Genomic DNA, 24,850 nt, shown 5'->3' with positions numbered 1-24,850 from the left:
TACAGCTGGAACCTGAACTCAGATAGATCTGATTCTTTGCATAGTATTAATTTGCTTCCCTAAGCCAACTTCCTCATTTTAAAGATCAGAAACTGGGGTCCAAAGAGGGCAAGTGACTTCCCTAAAGTCACATTTTGATTTAGCAACAGGGTAATTTTGGTGGATCAGGTCATTGTTCCAGGTTATTCTCTCTTCCCTGTGATAAGGGAGCTCCTATTGTCGTGTATTTGCCCAAGAACCCAAGAAGAGTATACGCATCCCAACCTCATTGACTTTGGCCTTGGCCTTGGGATGCGCTTTGGCCACCAGAATGTGAGAAGTGATGATATTTGCCACTCTGTGTGGAAGCTTTAAGTGGGATTGTCCTCCTGCCCTCTACCATGAGAACAGCAGGTCCCAGACAGGGGATCCACTTTGAACCGGGGCCCTAGATGAGAAGCTGTGTGGAGCTGTGCAGAGCCCAGCAGAGCTGTGGTGACTCACTCACAGGGGTCGGGTGACAGGAGTATGAAATAAATGTTTGCTGTAATAAGCTACCAAGCTACTGGGGCTATTTGTTACCACAGCAAAAGCTGACTAATACAGCAGTTTCTTGCAGAAATGTGTTCTTTGTTTTTCTCATGCTCAAGGTTACCTCTAGTCATGCAATAATTATGAATTCAGGCCATGAGGGTAATGGCTGTGTTTGTGAGCATTTTAAGTACTAAATATACAAGAAACAATGAGAGAAAGAGTTGAAAAGTATAAGACACACGAGGAAAAATCAAGTATCAAAGGTCTAGATTTTCAACGTCAGCCTCTGATGAAAAGAAAGCTGATGGAAGCCCACTCTTCGACAGAGAGACTGAGATGTATGAGAGAATTCCAATTTCTTTCTTGGACTTCTGCCACATAAAGTACCGCTGGCATTAACTAAAATACACATTCGCCCGGAAGCACCTAGTTCTGAAATGGAATGTGCTGAGGAAAAAGATGCAATAAATGCCAAATAAATCTATGCCACCAAATCACTGCGTGACCTTGAGGAAGTCATTTTCCTTCTGGCGTCAGCTTTCTCATTTGTAAAATGAAGAGGCTGAACGAGCATCTCTCATTTTCCTTCTGGCTCCAACATTCTATGATCTGATTGCCTCTAACTCATTAGTCTCCACTGGCTTGAATGGGACCCAGTAGTATTGAGGATAATCATAGGAATCCATCAAAATGTAGCCCAAAGAAGGTAATCTGGAGACTCAAATGAGAAAATGTAGGGAAAGTGCTTTGCACACTGCATGGGGCTCTATTGTGTACTTCTGCGTTGAAAAGAGGAGGAAAAACCTGCCCCTGTCTCCCAAATCGCATCCCCTAGCAGCCCACCCCCTACTTAAAAATCCGGCGATCTTTCAGGCCATTCTTCTTACCTCATCCTCTTTACCCAGCACAACCTTTCTCTCCTTTAATCACAAAGAAAAGTAGCTCTAAATCAAAGGAGTCTATGAAGACATCTTAAGAGACATACAAAGAACATGCTGGGGGAGGGCAAAGGGGAGAGAGGAGAAATGCAGACTTCAGACCTCAACAGATCAGCGTTGGAGCTGCCATGTCTCTTTTTGTTCATATATAAAATGGGCATGATACTTACCTAACACAGTTGTTCTCAAAATTAAATGATATAAAAAAGCTTACGGGCCCACATAAGTCATTTACAGCTGTGACATGACAGAAGGCTTCCTGGAAGTGGTGGTGTGAAGACAAACCTGAACGCTATATAGAACTTTGAGGGCTGGACGATGAAAGAGGAGGTGTAACAGTCCAATAGAGGGGAGTGCGTGGGGGTGAAGGTGCAGGGATGGGTATGAATGCAACAAGGGTGCAAATGGGAATGTGGGTGAGCCAGATGTCTTTTTGAGAAGAGAAGAACAGGTGGTTAGGATAAGAGTAAATATTTTATGCAAGGGAGTCTAGAGAAATGAGTCTAACGGTTTGAATACCAAGCTGGAGGGTCTTAACCCAGTAGGTGATGGGGCTCCCCGAAGGGCTTTAGGAAACTAGGCTTTAGGGAGTTGTGAGTGTGCATCCTGGGAAAGAAGCTGCACCCCCACCCACACCACGACGTGGGGAGGGAAGGACAGTCACCTCCCCACAGGACAGCTGTCGCTGTACTCATCTAGACGGAAATCTCATCTACGGGGAAACATCAGACTGCACCTTGAATTAAAACAGATGTGTTTGCAGTAGAAAAACTTTCTAAAGACCTTAAAAGTTCAATTTTCTTCCTTTTAATCTCTTAAGAGAATCACTGGTTTTAAATCCAATACAGTGCAAATTCCAGGTCATAAAATGAACCCAGAGCTCCACTTGCTGAGCAGATCTGAGTAAGGTTGCATTTTTGCTTGCTTTTCTTTCAGCAGCCTTAATCTCACATCCCCAGTGGGTCCACCCTGGACCCCAGAGTTTGCTCAGACCAGGGGTCCTCAAACTAGCAACATCAGCATCACCTGGGAGCTTGCCAGAAATGGAGATTCTCAGATCCCACTCCAGACCTACTGATCAGCACTTGGACTTTTTAAAGATTTTATTTTTCCTTTTTCTCCCCAAAGCCTCCCAGTACATAGTTGTGTATTTTTAGTTGTGGGTCCTTCTAGTTGTGGCATGTGGGAGGCCGCCTCAATGTGGCCTGACGAGCAGTGCCATGTCCACGCCCAGGATCTGAACTGGTGAAAACCTGGGCCGCCGAAGTGGAGCGAGCAAACTTAACCACTTGGCCACAGGGCCGGCCCCTAGCACTTGGATTTTAAGAAGATACCCAGGTGTTTCCTGCACATTAAGGTTTGGGAAGCACTGGGTTACACCAAGCCCTCAGATTCCATGAGTTCTCTACAACCAGAGGAGGTCAAAGCTGGTCCAACCTCTTCACTGAACAATGAGGAACTAAGATGCAGAGAGAGCAAAGAACTGTGTTTTCCAAGGTCACACAAGTAGTAAGTCTAATTGATATAGTAAAGTTAATAACAGTATACCATGTAGTATAATAAAAAATAATTCTCTATAGCTAGCTGGAGATAAAGCACAGGACATTGCAAGCCATCTTGGTTTGGGAGGCAACTCTGTGTGCAAGATTTACAATCCAGGTGGCCCAAATTACTTCCTCTCTCTGAGCCTCATTTTCCTCTTCTGAAAAAATGGGAACAATAAGACTTCCTTATGAAGATGCGAAGGGTAAGTGAAATAAAGGATGTGGAATACTTACCACAGTCTGGGTGGTCAATATCTAGTAAACACTATATTTCAGAGGTGGAACCAGAGCCAACTCTTCAGAATCCTACCTACTGTTTTTTCTCCCAATCCTAGAGTCAACCCAAGTCCTACTATAGGGCACGATCTCCTAATTTAACCCTCTGCAAGATGGACAGCTCCTTCCTCATGCTTCCTCAGCTCTTGGCTCTTTCCTCTTGTGGCATTTAGACACACCTATAGCAGCTGGTTTCCTTTTCCATCTTCTCCGTTAGGGTGTGCCTTGCCTTAGAGCGGGACCCACTGTGTCTTTTATCTCTGTCTCCCCAGAGCACATCATAGGAGATTTGCTGGCAGCTGGAAGGAGTGTGGGATAGAAGAGAGACAGGAGGAAAGAAAGAAGGAGCAAGGAAGGGCGGGAGGCGAAGAGGGAGGGAGCTGGGAAGATGCTGGGTGTTGGAAGGCAACCATTTTGCAGCATGATGGATTCATTCCAAGAAATAGCTTGACAGTACAGAATTCATCTTTTTATGACTGTGACAACACTAATACATTTATTTCCCTTCTGAAATTAACTTTCTAATATTAAGAAAGGTCAAAATGAACTGCAGCAAAATGAGACATTTTGTCATTTTTAACAAATTATACCAAAGCAGACTGTCAGATTAAAGGGGTCACAGTTTTGAGGTCTAAACGCTGGTGCTGATTGCATAATCAGAGCTCATGCTTGTCATTCTGCCCTTTCCCGCCCGCAGGCCTCCAATAGTTCCCTTTGGCCCAATGATAAAACTCAAACATCTCAGACTGGTTTTCTGAGGCCCTTTAGAATCTGATCACTATTTTTTTTTTAAATCCATTCCTTCCCCAAAGGGACCTTCTATACCACTCAGACCCACTTCTTTCCTGCTAGCTCCTCTTCCCACGAGGCTTTGCTCATGTGCTGGCTGCTGTCCCAGGTGCCATCGCTCCTCCCGAATGCCCATGGAGAGTCTCTCTACCTTTTCCCTGCCCTACGCATCCAAACCACCGGCTGGCCCCCTGCTCCTCAGCACTTGACTTGCTCTGGTCTTGAGTCTGCCACTTCTGCTCTTTCAGCCTTGAGCTGACCTTGACCATGGCTTGGACCCTGAGTTCCCTCTGCCTTTCCTACACTTTGCTCAGCCCCACCCTTAATTCCCTCAGAGGCCTTTGGGAAAGGCTTGGTGGTCTGGGAGGGGTCGCTGAATTTGGGTGCTTTGTTAAAGGGGAATGAGAGGGAAAGAAAATAGTGATGACCCTCTGCCCTTCTCCTCCTGCCTCTCTCTTCCTTTGATTCATCCTTCTATGTGCTCAGCCCTGGGCCGGAACTAGGGGCCTCCTGGAGTCAGAAGAAGGAAGAGTGACCCCTGACTCTGTCTCTTGGGAAAGTCACTTAATAACCATAAGCTTTGGTTTCCTCACCTGCAAAACAAAACAAAACAATAATCCTTTTCCCATAACATGGTAGTGAGGGTCAAACGAATGCTCGCATGTGAATGTGCTCTGACAACTATACATCTCTGTGACAAATCAGTGCAAATAATTATGAGAAGACCCGCGTGCTTGTGGTTCATCCCCAGGGCCTAGACTGCACGTGCTCCAATCCAGTGGAAGTCATGGGGGCCTGAGTTTGAATCCCAGCTCTACAGCTCTGTCTCGCTGTGTGACCTCGGGCAAGCCAGCCCTCTGCTCTGGGATTATGAGTTCTCTCTATGTGTTCCCTTTCTGTGAAAGGTTAGTTTGGAGTACCTCTTCAGCTTTTCCAGCTCTGAAGTTCTCTGGCCCCGCACAGGGCAAAATGAGTGCTGAGGCCTCAGAAGGCCAGAATTAAGTTACTAATTTAAGGTTAAAAGTGACCAAATGAGGAGAAGTTAGGGATGTGTACATCCTCACATGGTGCCCACAGTCTGTGGATAAAGAGAAGACATCCTGACATGCAAACTTCTTGACTGCGTTGGTGTTAGCTGGCCCCACTCCTCATTTACCTGTCACGTCCAATCTGTGGAGCTCATTCTGGACTTCTCAAACTGAGCGTTCTTCACGGTAGCGGGGGGAGGAGCAGGGGCCCAAAGTAATGGAATAAACCTGGTATATCCATTTTAAGGGCAATGGAACCTGAAGGCAAGAGGGGAACTTCTGAACATTTGCTATTAAAAGGTGTCGTCATACTCTTGCAAAAGCTAAATCAACAGAATTCCTCTTTTCTAGGTTGGCCATTTGCATGTCTTTTAGAGATAAAAGAGGAGACTCCCTGTGAAATGTCGAGCCCCCCCCCCCCCCCCCCCCCCGGCTCGCTGCCCTGGCCCTGGGGAGCGGCCCCCTACACAGCAGTGGGGAAATGGGCCTCGGGATCAGGCAGATAGGACTTCCATTTCCGGCTCTGCTCCCACCAGTTGCATGACCTTGCAGGTTCTAACCGCTTTTCATTTGTTCAGTCTTTCAACTGATACTTTACTGATGTATCAGGCACCATGCTCTCGGCAAGAGAATGCAGAGGCACAGAGATGTAGCTTTATCCCTCAAGGAGTTCACAGTTGAGTAGAGAAAACAAGCACATAAACCAACCAGCGTGAGGTGGAGTGATAAACCTGAGAAGCGGGTAATGCTGCCCATTTCGCACACTGTTACCTGGATTAGATGAGACAATAGATGCTCGGTAAATATCAGCACCTTCCTCGTTCCCCGCACCACTCCTCACAGGGTCTTGAAGAGCTGCTTTCATTTGCCCCATCCACGCCCGAAGGTCCAGTCACATAGCAAAGATGTTTATTAAAGAACATGCCTGAGCAGTTGGAGGACTTTTCAAGGTCGCAGCCTAGAGCTAAACTGTAACAGGAAAGAAACTGTCCTCTTCTAACTGGCAGCCTGAGTAAGTCAAATTTTCCTACTGCTGAGTGTACACCGGTGATGCTGAGAGTTTAAAGAAAAGCTTTGGCCTTGACATGCCCTCTAGGAGCAGCCAATGAGAGACCATTTCTGTCAAGTGGCCTTAGCTGCCAATCAGTGTACAAACTCCGCCTTCCAGCGGGCCCTAGTGGAAAGCCTGCTAGGGAAACCTGGCCCCAAGTCACACCTGGGGTCTGGAATGCCCCGGAAGGTTCTGGAGGATCACATGCTGGTCTTCACTTTAGAACCATCCTTGCTGCATCAGCCCTTAGAGATTACAGTGAGTTGCCCCAACACACACATGGACACATACCCAAACCCTAGGAATGTCGGAAATCCGCTTGCCCTCTGAAGGTAAATTGTAAAATCCACCCAGAATGGATTAGAACAGACAAATACAGGAGAAAGAGAGATAATAAGAGAGAAAGGCTCTCATGTCTGGAACTGGGTTGACCATCACCCAATTAAAGGTATTAGCTCAGCTGAGGAAAAACTGAGTTGCAGGTGGGGGTTGAGGAGTGGTCAGAGAAGCTGAGATCGAGGCTCGGACCTGCTCCCAGTCGTTTTTTTAGAAGATTGGAACCTGAGCTGACACCTGTTGCCAATTTTCTTTTTTTCCCTTCTTCTTCTTCTCCCCAAAGCCCCCCAGTACATAGTTGTATATTCTGGTTGTGAGTGACTCTGGTTGTGCTATGTGGAATGCCACCTCAGCATGGCTTGATGAGCATTGCCATGTCTGCATCCAGGATCCGAACCAGTGAAATCCCGGGCCCCCGAAGCTGAGTGCACAAACTGAACGACTCGGCCACAGGGCCGGCCCCAACTCAGTCTATTTTTTCAGACCTACGTGCAATGCCATTTCAATAACCAGAGCTATAGCTATTTTTAAATGCTAAAGTTTAAAGATGGTGATAATGTTCTGAAGAAGCCTTGGTGAAATTAACATCAAAATATCAGCTATTGTATATTAGATTTGAGCTTGTAATAAGAATAAATGCTAACATTTATTGAGTGCTTGCAATTTACCAGCCTCAGAAAACTCACACTCTTTAAGTGCTAGGTGTTTTCTATGCAGTGTCCTTTTTAATCCTCACAACACCTCTGTGAGGAGATGGTACTGTTGGATTTCACAGACCAGGCAGCAGAGGCTCAGAGAGGTGAGGTAGTAGGTAGAGCTAGAATTGGAGGCTGGAGGCAATGTTTTACTTCAGAGTCCTTGCTGTTAATCTCTAAGAGAGCAAAAGGTCTGCCTCTAGTCCTTCTGGTTTACAGGTGAGTGCTTAAAGTTCAAAGACTCAGCAGACTGAGAAGGGACCAAAGTAGGAAGAAAGGGCACAATTTGAGGTTTGCTCTGGGGACAGGGGAGGAGTGTCTATTATGCTTACAAAGAGGGCGAGGGGTTGAGAGACTTCCTCGGATGTTAGGAGCCTGGAATGGGTGCCTCTGGGATAGGAGTTTTGGACAGAGAGGGTAGAGGTACAATGGATGGCTGGTTGGATGGAAAGACAGATAGAAGGATGGCTAGTTAGAAGATGTATGCATAGATGGGTATCAGTTGATCCCAGTTTCCTTACAATGTGGCTGGACTGGCTTCATGAGGCTCTTACCCTGAGGACTGGCCCAGAACCAAGCAGCTGACTCTGATGAGCTTGGTTCTATTTCATAAAATAAGGTCCCTCCTGGGCCAGCTCCAGTGGCCTAGTGGTTAACATTTGGCATGCTCTGCTTTGGCAGCCCAGGGTTCGGTTCCCAGGCATGGAACGACACCACTCATCTGTTAGTGGCCACACTGTGGTAGTGGCTCACATTAAAAACAAGAAGAAGAAGTTTGGCAACTGATGTTAGCTCAGGGTGAATCTTCCCCAGCAAAAATAAAATAAAATAAGTTCCCTCCTCATATCTGCACTGCCGGTTCCCCTCCTCCTCCCATAATTTTATCCAGTTTTAAAGTTAACATATATTTGTGGAAAATTATTGGGAAATGTAAAAAAGCAGTGGAGAAGGAAACAAGCCTAGTACCCAGAAATACCACTGTTCAAATCTAGTTTACATCCGTTCACTTTGTGTACATGTTAAACCTAGTTGTTACATACGTCTTAACATATAATACATATGCAACTTTGTCTTCTGTGCTTTTTCCACTTAAAATCATAGCATAGGCATTTTTATAACATAAACTCTTCATAAACTTCCATTGTATGAATGTATCATGAGCCACTTAGTCATTTTCCCACCATTAAGCATTTAGATTTTTCTCAATATTTCATTATTTATAAAAAACGATTCTGTGGCCCTTTCTTTTGCACAAATCTTTATTCACACTTCAGATTATTTTAGTCCAGGTATCTAGTACTGCAATTGCTGGCTCACAGCTACAAACGCAACAATATATTTTAAACCCCAGAAAGTCAAAGTAACATCTTTTTCTCTCTTTTGAATTCTGTGTCTCCCCTGCTTCTTGACAGAGAGCTCCCATGGCTGTCTGGATCAAGCTAAGCTTTCTGGGGTAGCCCACTGGCTCTCTGTGACTGGCCTCTGCCCACCACCCAGGCTCACTTCCCACCCCTTCTGCATGAAGCCAGTACGTGAGGGTTACTGTAAATATTCAATAAGGACATGAATACTCTTTGACCTTTTTCCCAACACAGACACAGATGAAAAGAAGTTAATCTTGTTAATTTGCTGTTTTCTTATTTAACCTTGAGGGGTGACTCAAGGGTCACGAGGCTTTATGAGCTTGTTTTGCAGTAGAAAAAGAATGCCTTTAAGGAAGTTACAATCACCAGATAACCAGCCCCCAGCTGCCATTGACACCCAGAAGTCAGACTGCCCAAGGGCGTATCTGGAGTGAAAGAAACACTGATTTCCCCTTTGTTTCTCTGAAACTCCTCCTCAAGGCCCTTAGCTCTATAAAGACTCTCTGCTTTCTTCTTTGTTAAGGTGGATGTGAGAGAACCTATCCTCCTGCCCCCTCCTTTTGGCCAATTCCAATAAACCTTTCTTTACCTCTAAGCACTGGTGTCTCTGTGATTCGCTTACTGTGCATCAGGCACTAACTTCAGATTAAGAGGTTGACATCCATCACATGCTCCCCCCAGTGCAGTACACCAAACTCCTTGGAATTCCCTGAGTACATTCATCTGTCTCACCCGTGTCCCCACACACGTTGCTCCCTCTGCCTGTAATGCTTCCCCCAGGCTCTGTGTAATCATTTCCTACTCTTCCTCATAACTCATCTCAGAGGTCACCTTCCCCAGCAAGTCTTGCCTGGCCCCAAGTCCAGTTGAGATGGTTTTTTCCACACGGCACCCAGGTCCCTTGTCTATCACAATGCTTACAACACCGTCCTGTGATCATTGGTTTACTGAGTCTGCAGCTCTAGACCAGGGCTTTACAAACCTTCTGTGGCCATGGAACCCTTTATTCAAACACATTTCTTACACTAATAGAAGTTAGCAGAGAGTATACATGCCTGACACAGTGCCTTGAGCAAGTCACACGAATCACTTCAGTTAATCCTCACAACAGCCTCTCACAAAGGACGAAACTGAAGCTTAGGTTAAGAGACCTGCCCAAGAGAGCAAAGCTATTGAGTGTTGAAACGAGATTTAAACCCGGGCCTGAGCCTGAATTATACTGCCCTGGTTAAAGTGGAGATGAGCCCCTTGTAAGAGGTCCTCAGACCTCTTGCAATTTTTCTGAAAACAGTTTGAAAATGACTGCTCTATTCTGGATTATCACCTCCTCGAGGGAAGAGACTGTTCCCTATTTCTTTTGTACTCCAGTATACAGTGCCTGGGTTCAGAAAGTGTTTGTTGAATGGATAAATGAATGATTTTTTTCTTTCAAAGATTACAGGGAAGTTACTCTTTTATCTGTATACTTCACTAGCCTTGAAGTGAAAGCACGCAAAATGCGCCTGGAATGACTTACTGAATGGGAGAGCATCAAGGGTCATTGGCCAGAAGGTCAGGCTATGTCCAGGCTGGTAAGACTTCTCATAGCCAGATACCTGGGACCAGCTTGGGCATTAGTACTTTGGGAGAATAGGGGCAATTTCTTGATTAAAGGTTAAACAGTTCAGTTCTTGCTGGAAGCAGTGATTAGTCTGGTCCCTTTCATCAGAATTCAGCTCCCTCCACCACAGTAAATAATGGACTAATTAGGCATCTGGCTTACTTGATTTCCCATGGCTAAGGCCAATTTCTGAAATGCAATATGCTATTTGATGTACCAGCATGAATTCATCCTGGGCTCGAGAGCCTCCCAACAGCAACAACCAAAAATAACCCTCGGAAAAGTTCCACACACACTGAACACAAAGACCCTAAAACGTGACCTGTGCTCTGTTACAGGCCAGTTCTGCTGAATGCCTAAGCGGATAGCAGGCTGTATGCAGATCTCAACCTGCTTAGACCAGGGGCCCGGAGCGGAGGAGGATGCTGGAGGGGTGAAAAATGGACGCGGTAGGTTGGTTGGAAAAGTTCCCGGAGGAAATGACCTGAAGGTAAACTGGAGTGGTTGGGTAAGTGCAAAGAGGTTATTCTAGGAGTGCCAGGTTGTCCACAGAGACCCCTTTTTAGCTCATTGTGGCCTGGATAATTGGGTGATCATAGGATAGTGAAAATGGGGACGCAATCTTGGTCTAAAATAGATTCCAGTAGCAGAGAGGGAGTGAAGAGAAGAATTTCAGAATTTGTGGGTTTGTGATAGAGATCTTACATGGCTGGATTCTAACAGTCTAGAATTTCCAAATTTGGGAGCTTGAGAAAAGTTTCCATATGTGGGAACTCTTTGTGACAAGGGATCAGCAGGGGTAAAAAAAAAAAATGAAGGAAAGAAGACAAGTCAATGGAAATGCAGTACAGTGAGAGAGGATTGTGGAGCTTTGAAAGTCTAGAGTGCAATGGATTTCCCCGGGATGTTTCAGTGTTCTCTTGATGGGAAACAATGGGTCAGATGAGGTAGCCAACATGATTTCCCCGTCCCTCATCAAGTGCCTACTAAGTGTGGGGCCCTGTCACAATGAAAAAGACAGAGCTTCTGTCCTTGAGAAGCTCATGTCTAAAGGAGGCAGGAAAACCATCATGAAAATACAGCATGATGTATGCTTTCACTGAGGGCTGTACCAGCTGTGTGGGCTGTCCATAGAAATCCCAACAACTGCCCTTCTGGAGAGACTATTTTAATCAATGCTCAAGAGGTTCTCACTGAGCTCCCAGGGAGTGGCCAGCCCTGCCCAGGGCAGCAGGGAGGTGAGGGCACTGGAGGGGCTTGCAACTTAGCTGAGAAAATGGAAGCTACAGGCAGAGGAGATGCTGCTATGGCACCAAGCCCATGGAATACAACATCTATGGAATAAACCACTAGATGAAAGAAGCAGAGCCTATTAATAGGCATGGAAGAACAAAGAAACAAGAGTTCACCATGGGCCAAAACATTTAGGAAATCTTAGAGAAGGTGGGTGTGGAGGTGGGTTCTGAAGAGTAAGTAGGATTTTGAGAGTGAATCAGTGTATCTCTTGAATTGGAATACTTTCCTTCTCTTTACTCAGCAAATTCCCATCCATTCTTCAGAACCCCATTCAGAGGTTAATTCCAGGCTTGATGAGTGGATTTCTTCTTTCCTGTCTATCTTTCCTCTCTCTCTCCCAACATCCATTCATGGAGGGCCTAACACCTGCACTGGGTGTTAGGGATATCGAAATGACTATGGCAAAGTGCAAGCCCTCAATGCGCTCACAGTCTGTGTGGGGTATGGGAGCTGGGGTTTGGGGACAGTGAGGTAAGTGCTGTGATGGCCAAATGCATAAAATATTAATAGCTCCATTTCTCATGTACCTACTATTGAAGGTTATTTATATACATACTATCTATTCCTAAGAGAAATCCCATGAAATGGGCATTGTTAATCCCAATTTACAGATAGAGAAAATGAGACACAGAGAGTTTAATTGACCTGACTCAAAGGGAACCTTCTGGAAGCTTTGCTGATCCCCATGCAGTTGAAACATTATGTATCTAGTCAGTTGGTGAGAGGTATTCAGAGTCTTAAAAGATGAAAACATGTTAGAGAAATTGAAGGAAACAACCAACTCGACAAGAATATTACTCCGAAATGAGAGCTCCATCTCTCCACCCTGCTTGCTGCCAGAGTCAAAGTTATAATCTAGAGAGTCAGAAAAATCATGTCTTTTATCACAGGTGGGAGAAGTTGCCCTTTAGAAAAATAATGATTTCTCTTAAAATTCCTTAAAGTTTCATAAACCATCTCAAACTGTTGTAGGAAAAACTGTAAAAATTTCATGAGCCCAAAGCACCCCCTGTTCTCAGAGTCCCTGTACAATATTGCATTTACCTCCAGTCTTTATTCCCATACTGAACGTTTCCCCCAGTGGCTATTTACTGATTTCCTGGGCCATGTTGGTAGATGTGGAAAAATATTTGAGTAGATCTAAGTGTGTGATGTATGGTGGCGGCGTGAGAGCATTTAATCTATCCCTCCCAAAACCTCCAGCAGCGGCTGCAGTCTGAAACTTTCACCGGGACTTTCCTCTCCACGCTGCCCGTGGAGCACCTTATAAACGCTTTACATCCAGGTACATTCACATATGTCAGGTCTCTCTCTCCATCTTGTGAGGTAGCAAGTCAGAGACTGCTCTTCCCTCTTAGCAGATGGGCACACTGAGGCTTAGGAAACTAACATTGAGGGAACAGCTGCCATGTACTAAGCATCTTCACAGGCATTCACTCCAGGCTGTCCTCCCCTGGCAGCAGTCAGGACTTCTGTGCCTTGTCATGGAAATCCTGCCATTCCGTGGAGCATATATAACCAACAGACAACTCCAAGACAGCACAGACTGTTGGAGCCAGAAGGGCCCTGTGGAGATCATCCTTTCATCCCTGTGATGTACAGACAGGGGACATGAAAAGCCCAGAGAGAAGAGACTTGTCTAAGAGCACCGAGCAAATTAGTGGTTCAGCCACTCTGGTGGGGGAGTTAGTGTTTTCTGTGCCTCTTGCTGTCACAAAGACAAGCCCACACACTTTAGTTGGTCTCTGCAGAGGACCTTGGGGATAATAAAGTCAGAGACATGGGGATGGAACAAAGGTTTGGGAACCCACAGTCCAGATTCTAGAGTTCCTGAGCCCTCAGGGAGACAGTCTGCATATGCCCTAGGGATGTGGTTTTCACCAGGGAGCGACTGCCTCCTCCGAGGGGGTGATGAACACCCTGCCACAGGGGGCAAAGAATTTTCCCACCCCAAATGCCATGGCTAGGGCCTCCTGCTCTCCTGGTTTACCTCTAAGTGTGCACGTAGGGTGGGGATGGGGTGCCCCAACCTGTACCTCCATCCTTCCCAAGGTGGGTTTACCCCTTCCGCCAGCCAGGTTCTCCTCCCAGACTGTCAGGTATGAACACGCAGGTGCCCTTTGGTTTCTAGTGAGGAGTCACCATCTCAGCGCCTTCGGGTCTGGTGACCCAACGAAACATTTGCTCATGCTAAGAATAGACCTCATGGGCCACTTCCTTCCGTTTTAACTGAATGGTGAAACTGTGCCTGGCTGTGTGTTTATACATATATCCTTTGTGTCATCACATACAACTATAGACTTGTTTGCGTGTCTATCTCTTATTTATCATGTTTGTGTTTTTATGTACATGTATTTTCAGTTTTATGTATGTGAATGTGTGCATTTTCTGCATATTTCTGTGTTGTGTGTCTGTGCGTATTTTGTGTGTGGGTATGAACGAGAGCTGGTTCAGTGTGTGTTTTTTGACCATGTCACCGACTGCTCTGTTTGGCATGGAAATGTGTTAAAATTTATTTATTTATTTGACAGAAAGAGAGCAGCTTATCTTGAGGACTACAGGAGGAAAGCAAGGAAAAAAATCCCAGCTTTGCTTTGCTCTATTTTAAAAAACTGTTCCATGTTGTTATGGCAGCTAATTTTCCTTAAATGATTTAAGGAAATGGATCTGTCTAAAAGAGCTGCAGCCAAGTTGTTATAGCAACACAGGACTTTCTCCTTTAGGAAAAGGGGGGAATTCACCCCTGAGCATAGAAATCTCTCAAAAAAGCTACCCTGAGGTTCTGAGGGACTCCAGGGGCAAAGGAAGGGGCAGGAGGGGGTCCATACACCTCCCACAGTCAGTTCCTGGGGATTCTTCTCAGCAATAGTGCTTGTCACTCACAAGTTCAGGTCTCATTGTCCTTCACATGGACAACTGCAATGAGCACCTAACAAGCCTCTCTTCTTCCTACTTAGTCTCACCTCCCTTGATCCACTCTCCACACTGCAGCCTTCGTAATTTTCTAAAGCATATATCATTCAACCTAATATTTCCTAGGGTGCCATGTTCTGTTCTACGTCCTAGATATGAATAGGCCATGTCCCTGAATGGCAGGTCAAGAACGTTGGCCTTTATCCCACAAGTAACGGGGAGTCATTGAAAGGTTTAAGCAGGGGAGAGAGACCCAGTGGGTTTAAGTTTTAGAATGACTCTAGAGTTTCTAGATTGGGAGACAGAGTGGATGTTAGCTCAGGGCTAACCTTCCTCAAAAAAAAAAAAAACCACTTTAAATCTGAGATCCAGTGCAGTCCCCAGAGTTAAACACTCCTTTGTCAAGATCATCATTTAATATCCCAGTCCCTGAGAGGGCAGGAGGGTTTGGTGAGCACAGGGCTAGGAAGGCAGCCTTCGAAGTAAACACCATCATTAAGACAGGACAGCAGCTCTTGTTGCCAGGTGAGAAGGACACAGAGGGCTTATTCCAGGAGACCCACAGCGTAGGTCGGACATACCACTCCTGCTCAACTTCAAAGTCAGCATCTGTAAGCTCACCCTCACGCTCACTGTTCCTTCTGCGTTCCCACATCCACTCCTCCAGTGAAGCCAACCCACGGGCATCATGCAAGACTCCGTCCTCTCCCATCAGCCACAGTCACTAAGTCCCTCACGTCTCCCTCGGTAATATCTCGACTCCTCCTCCTTTCCAATCCTACAGCGGTAGGCTCTGATGGTCTCCAGCCTCTAGCCTGGCACCCTCCAAATCCATCTCCTTATAGTACCAGAGGGTACTTTCTGAAATGCAGAACTGGTCTTGTCACCTCCCTGCTGAAGATCCTCCAATGGCTCCCCATTCCTACCAGCACAAAGTCTGAATTTCTCCCAAATAATAACTTCTCCTCTGCCCATCTGTCTGCCCCCAGTACCAGCCACAGTGAACAACCTGCAGGCTCCTGAGTGTGCCTCCCCCTTGAGGCAGATGCACAGACGTCTCCTCTGCTTGGAAATCCCTCCCTGCCCTGGGCATCCTTCACAAATCAGGTCAGGTGTGGCCTCCTGGGTTGGGCTCCTACAACCCAACCCCTGTGCCTCCCTCCACAAATGCACCTAGAATAGCTGTCTGTAAATGCCTGTCTCCACCATGCTGTGAACTCCTCAGGGGAGGGCACCAACCTGATTGATGCCAGCGCCCACCACAGGCCTGAAGGAGTTCAGCGAGGAACACACTCAGATCTTGGAAGGTCTTGCTTGGAGTCTCTGCTTTTGATTCCGTGAGAGGAAGGCGACCGGGATGGAAGGAATGAGGCAGAGAGCACTTAGAAACAAGGCCAGAGGCTGTCCTGGCGGTTCAGATGGCTTGGGGTTGAAGGATTACGATGATGTGAGCGACAGTGAAGGTCAGGAGTGGAAATGCATTAAAGCTATTGGGCAGGTGCCTCTGGGCACTGCAGAGTTTGCAACCGGACACAAGCACTCCTGAAGTCAAATGTGAATTTGAATGAGAACCAAATAGTGTTTGCGGAGGCTCTGGTACACACCAGGTACTGCCCTAGACGCTGTCACGTGGCTTTTAAGTAGAGAGGCCATATAATTTATCAACCAAACTGGGACCCTTTTAATAGTGAAAGAAGGCACCATTAATAAGTATTCCAGGACACAGGTGTAAATCAGAACTGCCCGGGCAAGCTGAAACTTACAATCATCCTACCTATGGGTCACACGGTGGGGTTTTTTCTTTTTTCTGGTAACCCATGAAACCACTTGTAAATCTATATTTATCAGTATTTATTTGTTTGATGTTTATCTCCCCACTCGATTGCAAAGATTAGGGTTTTGTTCACTCTTACAACTGCACTGCCTGGTGTATAGAAACTGCTTGATAGATATTTGTGGAAAGAAGTGTTAAAGAGAAAACCACCAACCCAAAATGGCATCGCTTGTGCTAAAGTCCATGATACCAAACTTAGATTTAATACCTATCCTAATTGTAGTTTCTGACCTTCCCCAGAAATGTAATCTTAATCCACCAGTCTGAAATTTTCTTGTCAGTAGCAATGAGGTCATCTGTCCCGTGGGCTCTCTCCATACCACCCCCACCCAAGAAAGAAAAGGTGATCTGCATGATAAAACCCTTGCCAGTCCCTTCCCCCAAAAGAGAAGATGTTCTGGCCCCAAGTAATCTCTTCTTTCCTTTTGCTAATAACGTCCTTCCTATCAAAACTTTCCATTTTGCATAACTCCTCAGAGTACCTCTCTACTTGATAGATGGAATGCTGCCCTATTCACAAGTTGTTTAATAAAGACAATCAGATCTTCAAATTTACTTGGTTGGAATTTTGTTTTTTACCAGAGGAAAGAAAGAATGCTGTAAAAGATTGGGCAAGGAGAGAAGGAGGGGGGAAGAGCAGAGGAGACGGAGGGAGCTGAGATCCTGTTCCTGGTTAGCTTGACTCTCATATTGGTGCTCGGTGTCCTCACCTGGGGACTAAAGGAGTGGACTTTCACAAAGAAAATGGCTTACACAGCTAGCTCAGTAACCACATGTGCTTATAAGATCCAACCTTTTCATAGCACAAAGTGTGTCCTACTATCTTTGTAACTCAGTCTTGCCTGATGTTCTGTAACATGGACGAGGGCCCAGTTGTTTGTGAGCAAACCAATGACTTTTGAGTGACGATGGCAATGGCAGGCTGAGGCCTCTCCTCTTTAGCAAACCTAACCCCTTCTCTTTGGTTCCTCGCCCATGCCCCCACCTCCCAGTTTTCTCCTCAGGGATTCACCTAAAGCACTGCTTTGTCCAGTGGCTCCCACTCTGTCATTTCTCCTGCCCCATGTCTTTTTTTTTTTAATTGTACCTCCTTGTCCTCTCTATGAACAACTGTTTTGTGTCTATAAACCATATTCCATTGGGCATAACAGGATTTGCCATGTTCAGTCCAATTCAATTCAACAAATAGTTATTGAATATCCATTATCAGCCAGATCAGAAAAAATGTAGGGGCTGTTCTCTTTAAGAAGGAGGTGGTGGAAGAAGGGGGCCTTGTGATTCTATCAGAGAAAATGCAGTCAACACAGAAGGCTGGGGGGCAGAACCCAGGGGACAACACATACTTCATGAGGAAATCAGAAGGGGCCTCTCTCTGCCGGGAAAACCGATCAGGCTGGCATCAGGAGTTCAGGGTAGTAAAGGGGTTTGGTGAGCACTGTTAACACCTTCTTTTGTAGACAAGGAAGGATGAACTGGAGAAGGAAGCAAGTACACCAAAGCTACGGCTACATAAGCACTGACGTGGCAGGTGGGCTAGAAAAAGACCTAGGAAAGCAGAGCTCACGTAGGAGGATCAAGATAGCAGCTGAGTTGAGTTGAGATAACTATATTGCACCAAAAGATTTACTTTTCCGTGAAGCCTTGCTCTAACATACGCATTTGTTTCTAAGTATACATTTTTGTCTGGTCTGTCTATATATTGCTCTTTAATTTAGGATATTTTTATTGGCATCTTCAAAGAGAGTAAGTGGAATGAGTTACATTGACGCATCTCTGAAAAAGTCCAACACTAGGACCTCTGCTATCTTAGCAGTCACTATCTGTCACCTGATGACAGTCAAGGGGTCAGGAAATCGCAGTCATCAAAGTTGGAAGAGACTCAAATGTAACCTCACTACAATTCTCCCAAACAATGCAGTCTCCTCTATGCACCATTTTTGACGGTGTCATTTAGCTTGAATTTGAACGCTTTTAGTAAGGCAAAGTTCATAGCTTGCACACCCACTCCATCCTCAGGCAGCTCCACTGTCACAAAGTTTTATGTCTCTATAGGCCTTCCCTCTTCCTTTGGCCTCCACCTGGAAGACGTCTGTCCTGTTCTCTCTGACCGCTCTTCAGAGACAGAATGATCGTGGTCTGCCTCCTTTCTCTGAGCTATGAAACCACAGTGTCTTCTGTTTCTTATAAAATCTTGCCCCTGTGAGCAAACTCAGTGTGGATACCCATTGTTCCCCTTCCTTCTGGCATAGCAGGCCCTCTTCTCTGGGAACAGTTTCACCACTGCCATCACACCCCACAAGTCCAACCATGGGGTTCCAGTGAGACTGTCCTGTGCTTACCTATCCTTGCCTCTTGGGCCAGAGTTGACTTGCCCAGAGGTGGGCATGTCCTCCAGTCTAGGCCAATCACAGTCCTTTTGGAACTGGAACTAGAATGAGAGTATGTCACTCTCTAGTGGTGGGAGCCACTGGATTCGATCCTTGGCACACACTCCCCCCAAGTGGAGGAGGCCAGTCTGCAGTCTTCAATTATGTGAGATTCTCTGGTACTCTTCCTATAAATCCCCCAATTCGCTTAAAGTAATTCAAGTTGTATTTCTTTTGCATGTAACCAGAGTCATGACAAATGTGAATCTGGTCAGTGTATTTCCTTCGTCCCACAAGACCTCTACAACCGAACCCCATATTTGTGAGGGGTGGGGGAGAAGAAGGGATTGGGAGAAGGTAGTAGGTCTGTCCAATTCAGAAAAGAGATCAGCGGGCCTAGCCCCTCCCTGGTTTTGACCCTGTACTCCTAATTTGCAGCTCCTAGTGGACTATCCCAGGACAACACTGCCCTTTCCCAGATCAAGCCAGAAGACCAGCAGCTGCTGAGGGGATGCAGTTACTCACAGGGTCGTTGTACATCTGGACGATGAGCTGTTTCACTCCATGCAGGGTAGGGTGTGCCCATGGAGAGGGATCCAGCCAGTGACGGTTCAGGTCAAACCCCATCAGAGAGCACCTAGGCAGTACCCAAAGTCAGAGTCAGTATAGACCGGACAAGCCAAGCTTCCCGCCTGTCAAAACACAGTTCGGAGTAGGGGCAGGCATCATGTCACTTACCTAGCACTTATATTTTGCAAGAGACCCTTCTGAGCATTCTACGTGTATTAATTCATTCATCGCTTTCAACAAACCTGTGAGGTCACTATTATAATTCCCACTTTGCAGAAGAAGAGACTGAGTTTCAGAGAGGTTCAAAAATATTTCAGTGGAGCAGTTTCGCTTCAGTGTCCCTGCTCTGGGCCCACAGACACACACACATCTCCTATACAAGGCAGTGGAAAGAAATGCTCAGGCCCAAACCACTGCTGTCCCCATTATTCCTCTCTGTCTCACACCCACAGCTAATCCACTGTCTCTACCTTCAGAATATATACAGACCCAACACCTTTTTATCACCTCCACTGATAACACCATGAGCTTGGACCAGGGTCCAGAGTATTGTAATAATGTCTTACCTGGTTTTCTTGTTTCCACCCTTGCATCCTCCCACCCCACCTCTCACCCTACCTCCCCCCATTTTCCACACAACAGCCGGGGTGATCCCTTGAGAACATAAGTCAGATCACGTCCTGCTCAGATGGTTCCCTGTTAGATGTGGAATAAAAGCCGAAGTCCTTACAACAAGCTACACACTTCCTTGTGGTCCACCTCTGTTAACCTCTGACCTCAGCTCCTACCACCATCCTTCTTGCTTCCTCTGTGCCAGATACTGTCCTCCTCCCTGTTCCTCCAACACGCCAAGTGTGTCCTGCCTCAGGCCTCTTGTGCAGGCTGTCCCCTCTGCCTGGAATCCTCTTCCTCCAGATTTCTGAGTGAGTGACTCATTCTCACTTGTTTTCAATCTTTGCTCGAATGTCACCTGCTCAGTGAAGTCTACCCTGACCTTCTCCATATTCTCCCTTGGGTGCCCTAACGAGTCGTGTCTTGGGCTCTCCTCCTCTCCCTCTTCCTCCTTCTCTTCCTCCAGATCTGCTCGAAGCCTGCTGGTACTCGGGAAGAGATACCTCCTGCAGATCTCTGTCCCAGGGGCTCCATCTGCCCAGCCTTCGCAGATGGTTCTCTCCAGGCCAGCCAGGCTAAGACCCTGTGCTTGCTCACAATCCAAATTACCACTCTCCTTCTCTCTAATCCATCCTCCTCCTGTCTCCAGACACTCTCCCACTCAGATCTGACTATCTTGCTTTCTTGATCAAGATTTATCTATGTTTCTCCATCACCTATAGAATAAAATTCTGCTCTTTGCGGATTTTTAACTAGATTTAAAACTGATGGCGACTACATCCCTCTCTCTTCTTTCTCTGCCAAAAGTGTCCCCTTTGTCTATCCCTCTGTTCCACTATTTCACCCCCCGAATCTTATCTTCCAAGCCCCTCTCTCTATTTCCTTAAGCAGTACAATTTACCCCCCTCTCAGCTCATTAAGTTTGCGTCCTCACCTATCACTCTACTCAGAAAAGTAAAGGACTCTCCTGGGGACCCACCTCTCCTTCAAGATGGTTGGGGTGGGGGTGGGGGGGTAAGCAGTAAAAATTTTCCCTTATGGCTTTAAATAAGCATTGTGGGAGCCATGTGGAGAATAACTAACGTTTCGTGGGGACGGGCTTCAGTGAGGAGAAGCCTTTGAGTTGGGCCTCGCTGAATGAGCAGAACTTTTCCAGGTGCTGGGGACAGAAGGAACCACCCAGGATGTCAGGGGAATGGTGGGCAATTTGGTTTGACTGAATCAGAGTATGTGGTGAGGCGGCGGTGATGGTGAAGCTGTAAAGGGAGATGGGGTGAAATGTGAAGGGCCTCGAATACCCAGCAAGGAGTTTCATTATTTTGTCTTTGCATAGCTGTGTTTAGGTCGATGAAGTGCTGACGTTGTCTTCTCACTGATTGCAAAGTGAGAACAGTGATAGCCCTGCATACAGCTTTTAACAACATCACCATGACAATCAAGGGACACAATCAACAGAACACATACTGACATTACTTTGTGCCAAGAATTAAGTACTTTACTAAATACAAATACTTTCTCTAAGTTAATCCTCCCAAAGTGAGGGAGGTGCTATCCTTTTTCCCATTTTGCAGACGTGGAAACGGAAGCACAGAGAGGTTATAAATTTGCTTGAGAAAAGAGTTGACATCAGGGTTGGGCCCACACTGTCTGACCACAACCTTGAGCTCTTAGCCCATTTACCTTATTGTAATAACAGCTGTCATTAGTATGTACTTACTGTGTGCCAGGCCCCAGGCAAGTCCTTTCCATGGGTTTTGGACACACACAGAGCAGTTGTGTTACTTTTGGACTATTGTTTATAAATCTAGCCCTCTACCCTGGCTCTTTCCACTGTAGCAGGTATCAGAGTTGGGGTGAAAACCAGGTTGTCTGAATTCTCCACCCAGGGCTTAATCATGGGTTCCATGAACCTCAGACATCCAGGTTGTCTTCTCCTTTATGCTTCTGGTGTCAAAGAAACAGTAAATCCTAAAGAGTACGAATTCATACCTCCTTGCTTTCTTCTCTCTCCTTCTTCCCTGTGGCTGTCCCTTTTCTCCCATCACAGAAGAGAGACCGGAGACTGGCCCAGTGGCGCAGCAGTTAAGTTTGCACGCTCTGTTTCCGCCACCCAGGGTTCGCCAGTTTGGATCCCAAGCATGGACCTATGCACCGCTTATCAGGCCATGCTGTGGTAGGCATCCCACATAGAAAATGGAGGAAGATGGGCACAGATGTTAGCTCAGGGCCAATCTTCCTCAGCAAAGAGAGGAGGACTGGCAGTGGATGTTAGCTCAGGGCTAAGGGCTAATCTTCCTCCAAAAAAAAAGAGGACAGACAGGCCAGATGCTCCCTTTGTGACCTGGCAGGCTGGGCAGCAGCAGGGAACCCAGCCTTAGACCTCAGCCACTCCCGCCCAGGACTTAAATTTGGACTAGGTCATGCAAGGCTGCAGGGCAGGTCTTATGGCAGTGCGACCATGGAACAGAGGGAGGTTATTCCAGCCAACAGCCAGTTGTCTGCCTCCAGAGTGACTCTGCCAACTGTTTTCCAAGTCTGGCCCTCCAGCTTCTGCTTGATTCTGTAAGCCCCTTCCTATAAATTCCCTTTTTCTTAAGTGACTGGAGTCAGTCCTTGTTTCTTTAATAGAAAGCATCCCTAGCTGTATGGTCCTGTGGGCTAATTTATAGAAAACTCTAGCAGGCCCCTGTATTGTCCACTTCCCAATGGCTGGTCACCAAGCAGATGGAACTACTGGTCTCGGTGCTGTGCTGACAGCTCTTCCAGCCCCCGCTGAGCATCGAAAAATTTGGAAAGGAACATTGTTGTTGATAAGAGGACTTAATCAGAAACAACTGCATCCTAGAGATGGTTAGTTAACCGCCTCTCCTCTGCCGCCAAATAAGAATACTCTCAGCAATATCTTGGCCAAGTCACCAGCTTACTCCAAGACACCTGTATGATTTGGAACTCACAACCGCCCCAGGCAGCTTATCTCAATCTTGGACAGCTCCATTAGGAAAGTCTTCCTTCTCTTTAGCTGAAATTTGTCTTCCAGTGACTTCTTTTTACCAGCTCAGCCTTGCCCCATGGAGTCACACAGAACAATGGAGCTACATTGTAAAGACCAGGGGCTTTAGAAGTCACAGTTAGGTTAAAGTTTTGGCTGTACTCCTTACCAGCTGTGTGACCTTTGTGAAATTTCTTTTTTTAAAACCCGTCTGGGCTTCTGCTTTATCATATGTATAATGAAGATAACAATCTTGACCTTCTGGATTGCAGATGTACATGAACCAATGTCTGTAAATGGCCCAGCAGAATCCTCAAAGCAGAGTGAACACTGAATAAACGGTAGCCAGTGATGACAGTGGCGGTATTGGTGATTGTGGGTTTGTTGAAATTGTCTAAACCTAAATATAATCTCCTCTGGGAAGGCTTGCTGATTTACTGTTTGCAAATATGGAATAGGTACTTTCCCTCTGGTCCCAGAGCATCCATGGCTCCCCTCATCGGAGTGGCTATAGCACAAGATGTAGCAATGGTTGAGGCTGTCTTCCCCACTGGACTGTGAGTTCCTCAAGGGCAAGGATTTCTTATTCATGTTTGTACTCCTGTGCCTGACAAAGAGCCTGGGCCACGGCAGACACTGAGGTAGTTGTTGAATGAACATTTCATTCTTTCCCAATCTCATTCATTTCCTATCTCATATGATATGGTTCTCACAACCATCCAGCCACACAGGTGGATTCCATTTTTCAAGTGGGAGCATTGAGGGCCAGAAACAGTAAGCCATTCCTTCAAGGTCACCTCACCAGTACTTCACCAGAATCCAGATGTCCTAGCCCTGTGCCCCATGGTCTTGCCACTTGGCCATGCTGCTTTCAGGAACCCTCTTTGATTAAAAAGAGCGAGATTCAAAACTGAAGGAAAAGTGTTACAGGTGAGATATCCTAAAGAGTCGACTCTTTGATCCAGCCTGCTGATGAAAATAGACTGTGGCTGGTGATTCAAAAGCAACTCAACCCTCAAAGAATCCTAGAGCTCTTTAGAAGCCAGAGCATTTGTGAAATTCTTTAGTGAGTAGTAAGTGTGCTGGGTACTTTGTGAGCTGATTTTAAAGAATCCTTCTAATGGCAACCAGTCTATCAGCAGGTAGACATTTACTGAACCAAATGTCTTAGTAAAGATGCAGGAACCCTGGCTAGGGACCAGGGGGACAGGCCTCATTTCCTACATCTATATCATCTTGAGAAAGTCGCCTCCCTTCCCTGGGCTCCATGCTTTTCTTTGTAAAACGAGGGGGTTATACTTCACTCATGGAGGTCTCTTCCAGCTCTCTCATGATAAGATTCTAAAGCATCAATAACTGGGTTCTACCCCGAGAGTTAGGGACTTACAGTCAGGACACATTTACAATAAATTTAAGTTAAAATACAAAGAAAACAAAATATTCTAGAAAAAGGATTGATTCAGTTTTAAAAAGAAATGCCAAATAGTCAAAGCTTACCAATATTGCCAACTTAACATTAACTGCATGGATTTTCAACATTTAAGATTTGCATGGGACCCAGTCCTTGCCTCTCTGAGTTCTCAAGGAGCTCTGAGCTTTGAAGAGAGGATGCAAGTTTGCCAAAAGTCAAGGCATAAGAGAGAATTCCACGCAGAGGGCATGGCATGTGCAAAGTCAGGGAAGTGAGAATGGTTGGAAATTACACATATTTCTAACAGGCTAATAGTGTGTTATGCTTGTGTCCCTAACTAGGCTGTAAGCACCAGGGGACAAGACTGGTGCAGGCTCTTTCACTTCAGTGGTTTCAGGACCCAAATCAGCTACCTAAGGACAGGAGAATGGACAAGATGACTCTGGATGCCAGGCTCCCACTCCTCTGGTGGCCAGCTCAGAGTTACTGCGTGTGAAGTCCTGGGTCTCTTCTCCGGATGTCTGTCTCCTTGGTGCTCTTCTATTCTGTTACATATTTTTAAGATGAAATTTCTGTGTAAGCTCAAAATTAAGACCCCTTTCTGACACCAATGGGGCTATTTATGGCACCAAGGAGACAGAATATTTGACATTAGGACCGATGTAGAAAATGAAAATTTATGGAAATCAAATTTATATATAACTGCATCGTATATAATTTCTTTC

At 46.1% G+C, this 24,850-nt stretch overlaps 1 protein-coding gene and 1 long non-coding RNA gene across 5 annotated transcripts in view; both read right to left on the bottom strand.

Annotated features, from left to right (window-relative positions):
• AGBL4 (AGBL carboxypeptidase 4) overlaps positions 1-24,850 on the bottom strand; it is a 1,241,053-nt gene that overhangs the window by 117,227 nt on the left and 1,098,976 nt on the right. For all 4 annotated transcript variants that reach the window (XM_046660687.1, XM_046660683.1, XM_046660686.1 and 1 more), the window contains exon 9: positions 19,069-19,180. In XM_046660687.1, the coding sequence (XP_046516643.1) occupies positions 19,069-19,180 (112 nt within the window). The remainder of the gene's footprint in view (positions 1-19,068; positions 19,181-24,850) is intronic.
• Positions 5,217-6,182, bottom strand: LOC124239204 (uncharacterized). The gene is made up of 2 exons (XR_006888575.1): positions 5,860-6,182; positions 5,217-5,346 (listed from the first exon to the last, which is right to left on the bottom strand). It is a non-coding gene; the product is annotated as an uncharacterized LOC124239204 (long non-coding RNA).

Source organism: Equus quagga, chromosome 5, assembly GCF_021613505.1.
Source record: "Equus quagga isolate Etosha38 chromosome 5, UCLA_HA_Equagga_1.0, whole genome shotgun sequence".
Taxonomy (NCBI): Eukaryota; Metazoa; Chordata; class Mammalia; order Perissodactyla; family Equidae; genus Equus; species Equus quagga.
Note: the sequence above shows the minus strand (reverse complement) of the source record. Positions and strands in the feature narration are given on the sequence as shown.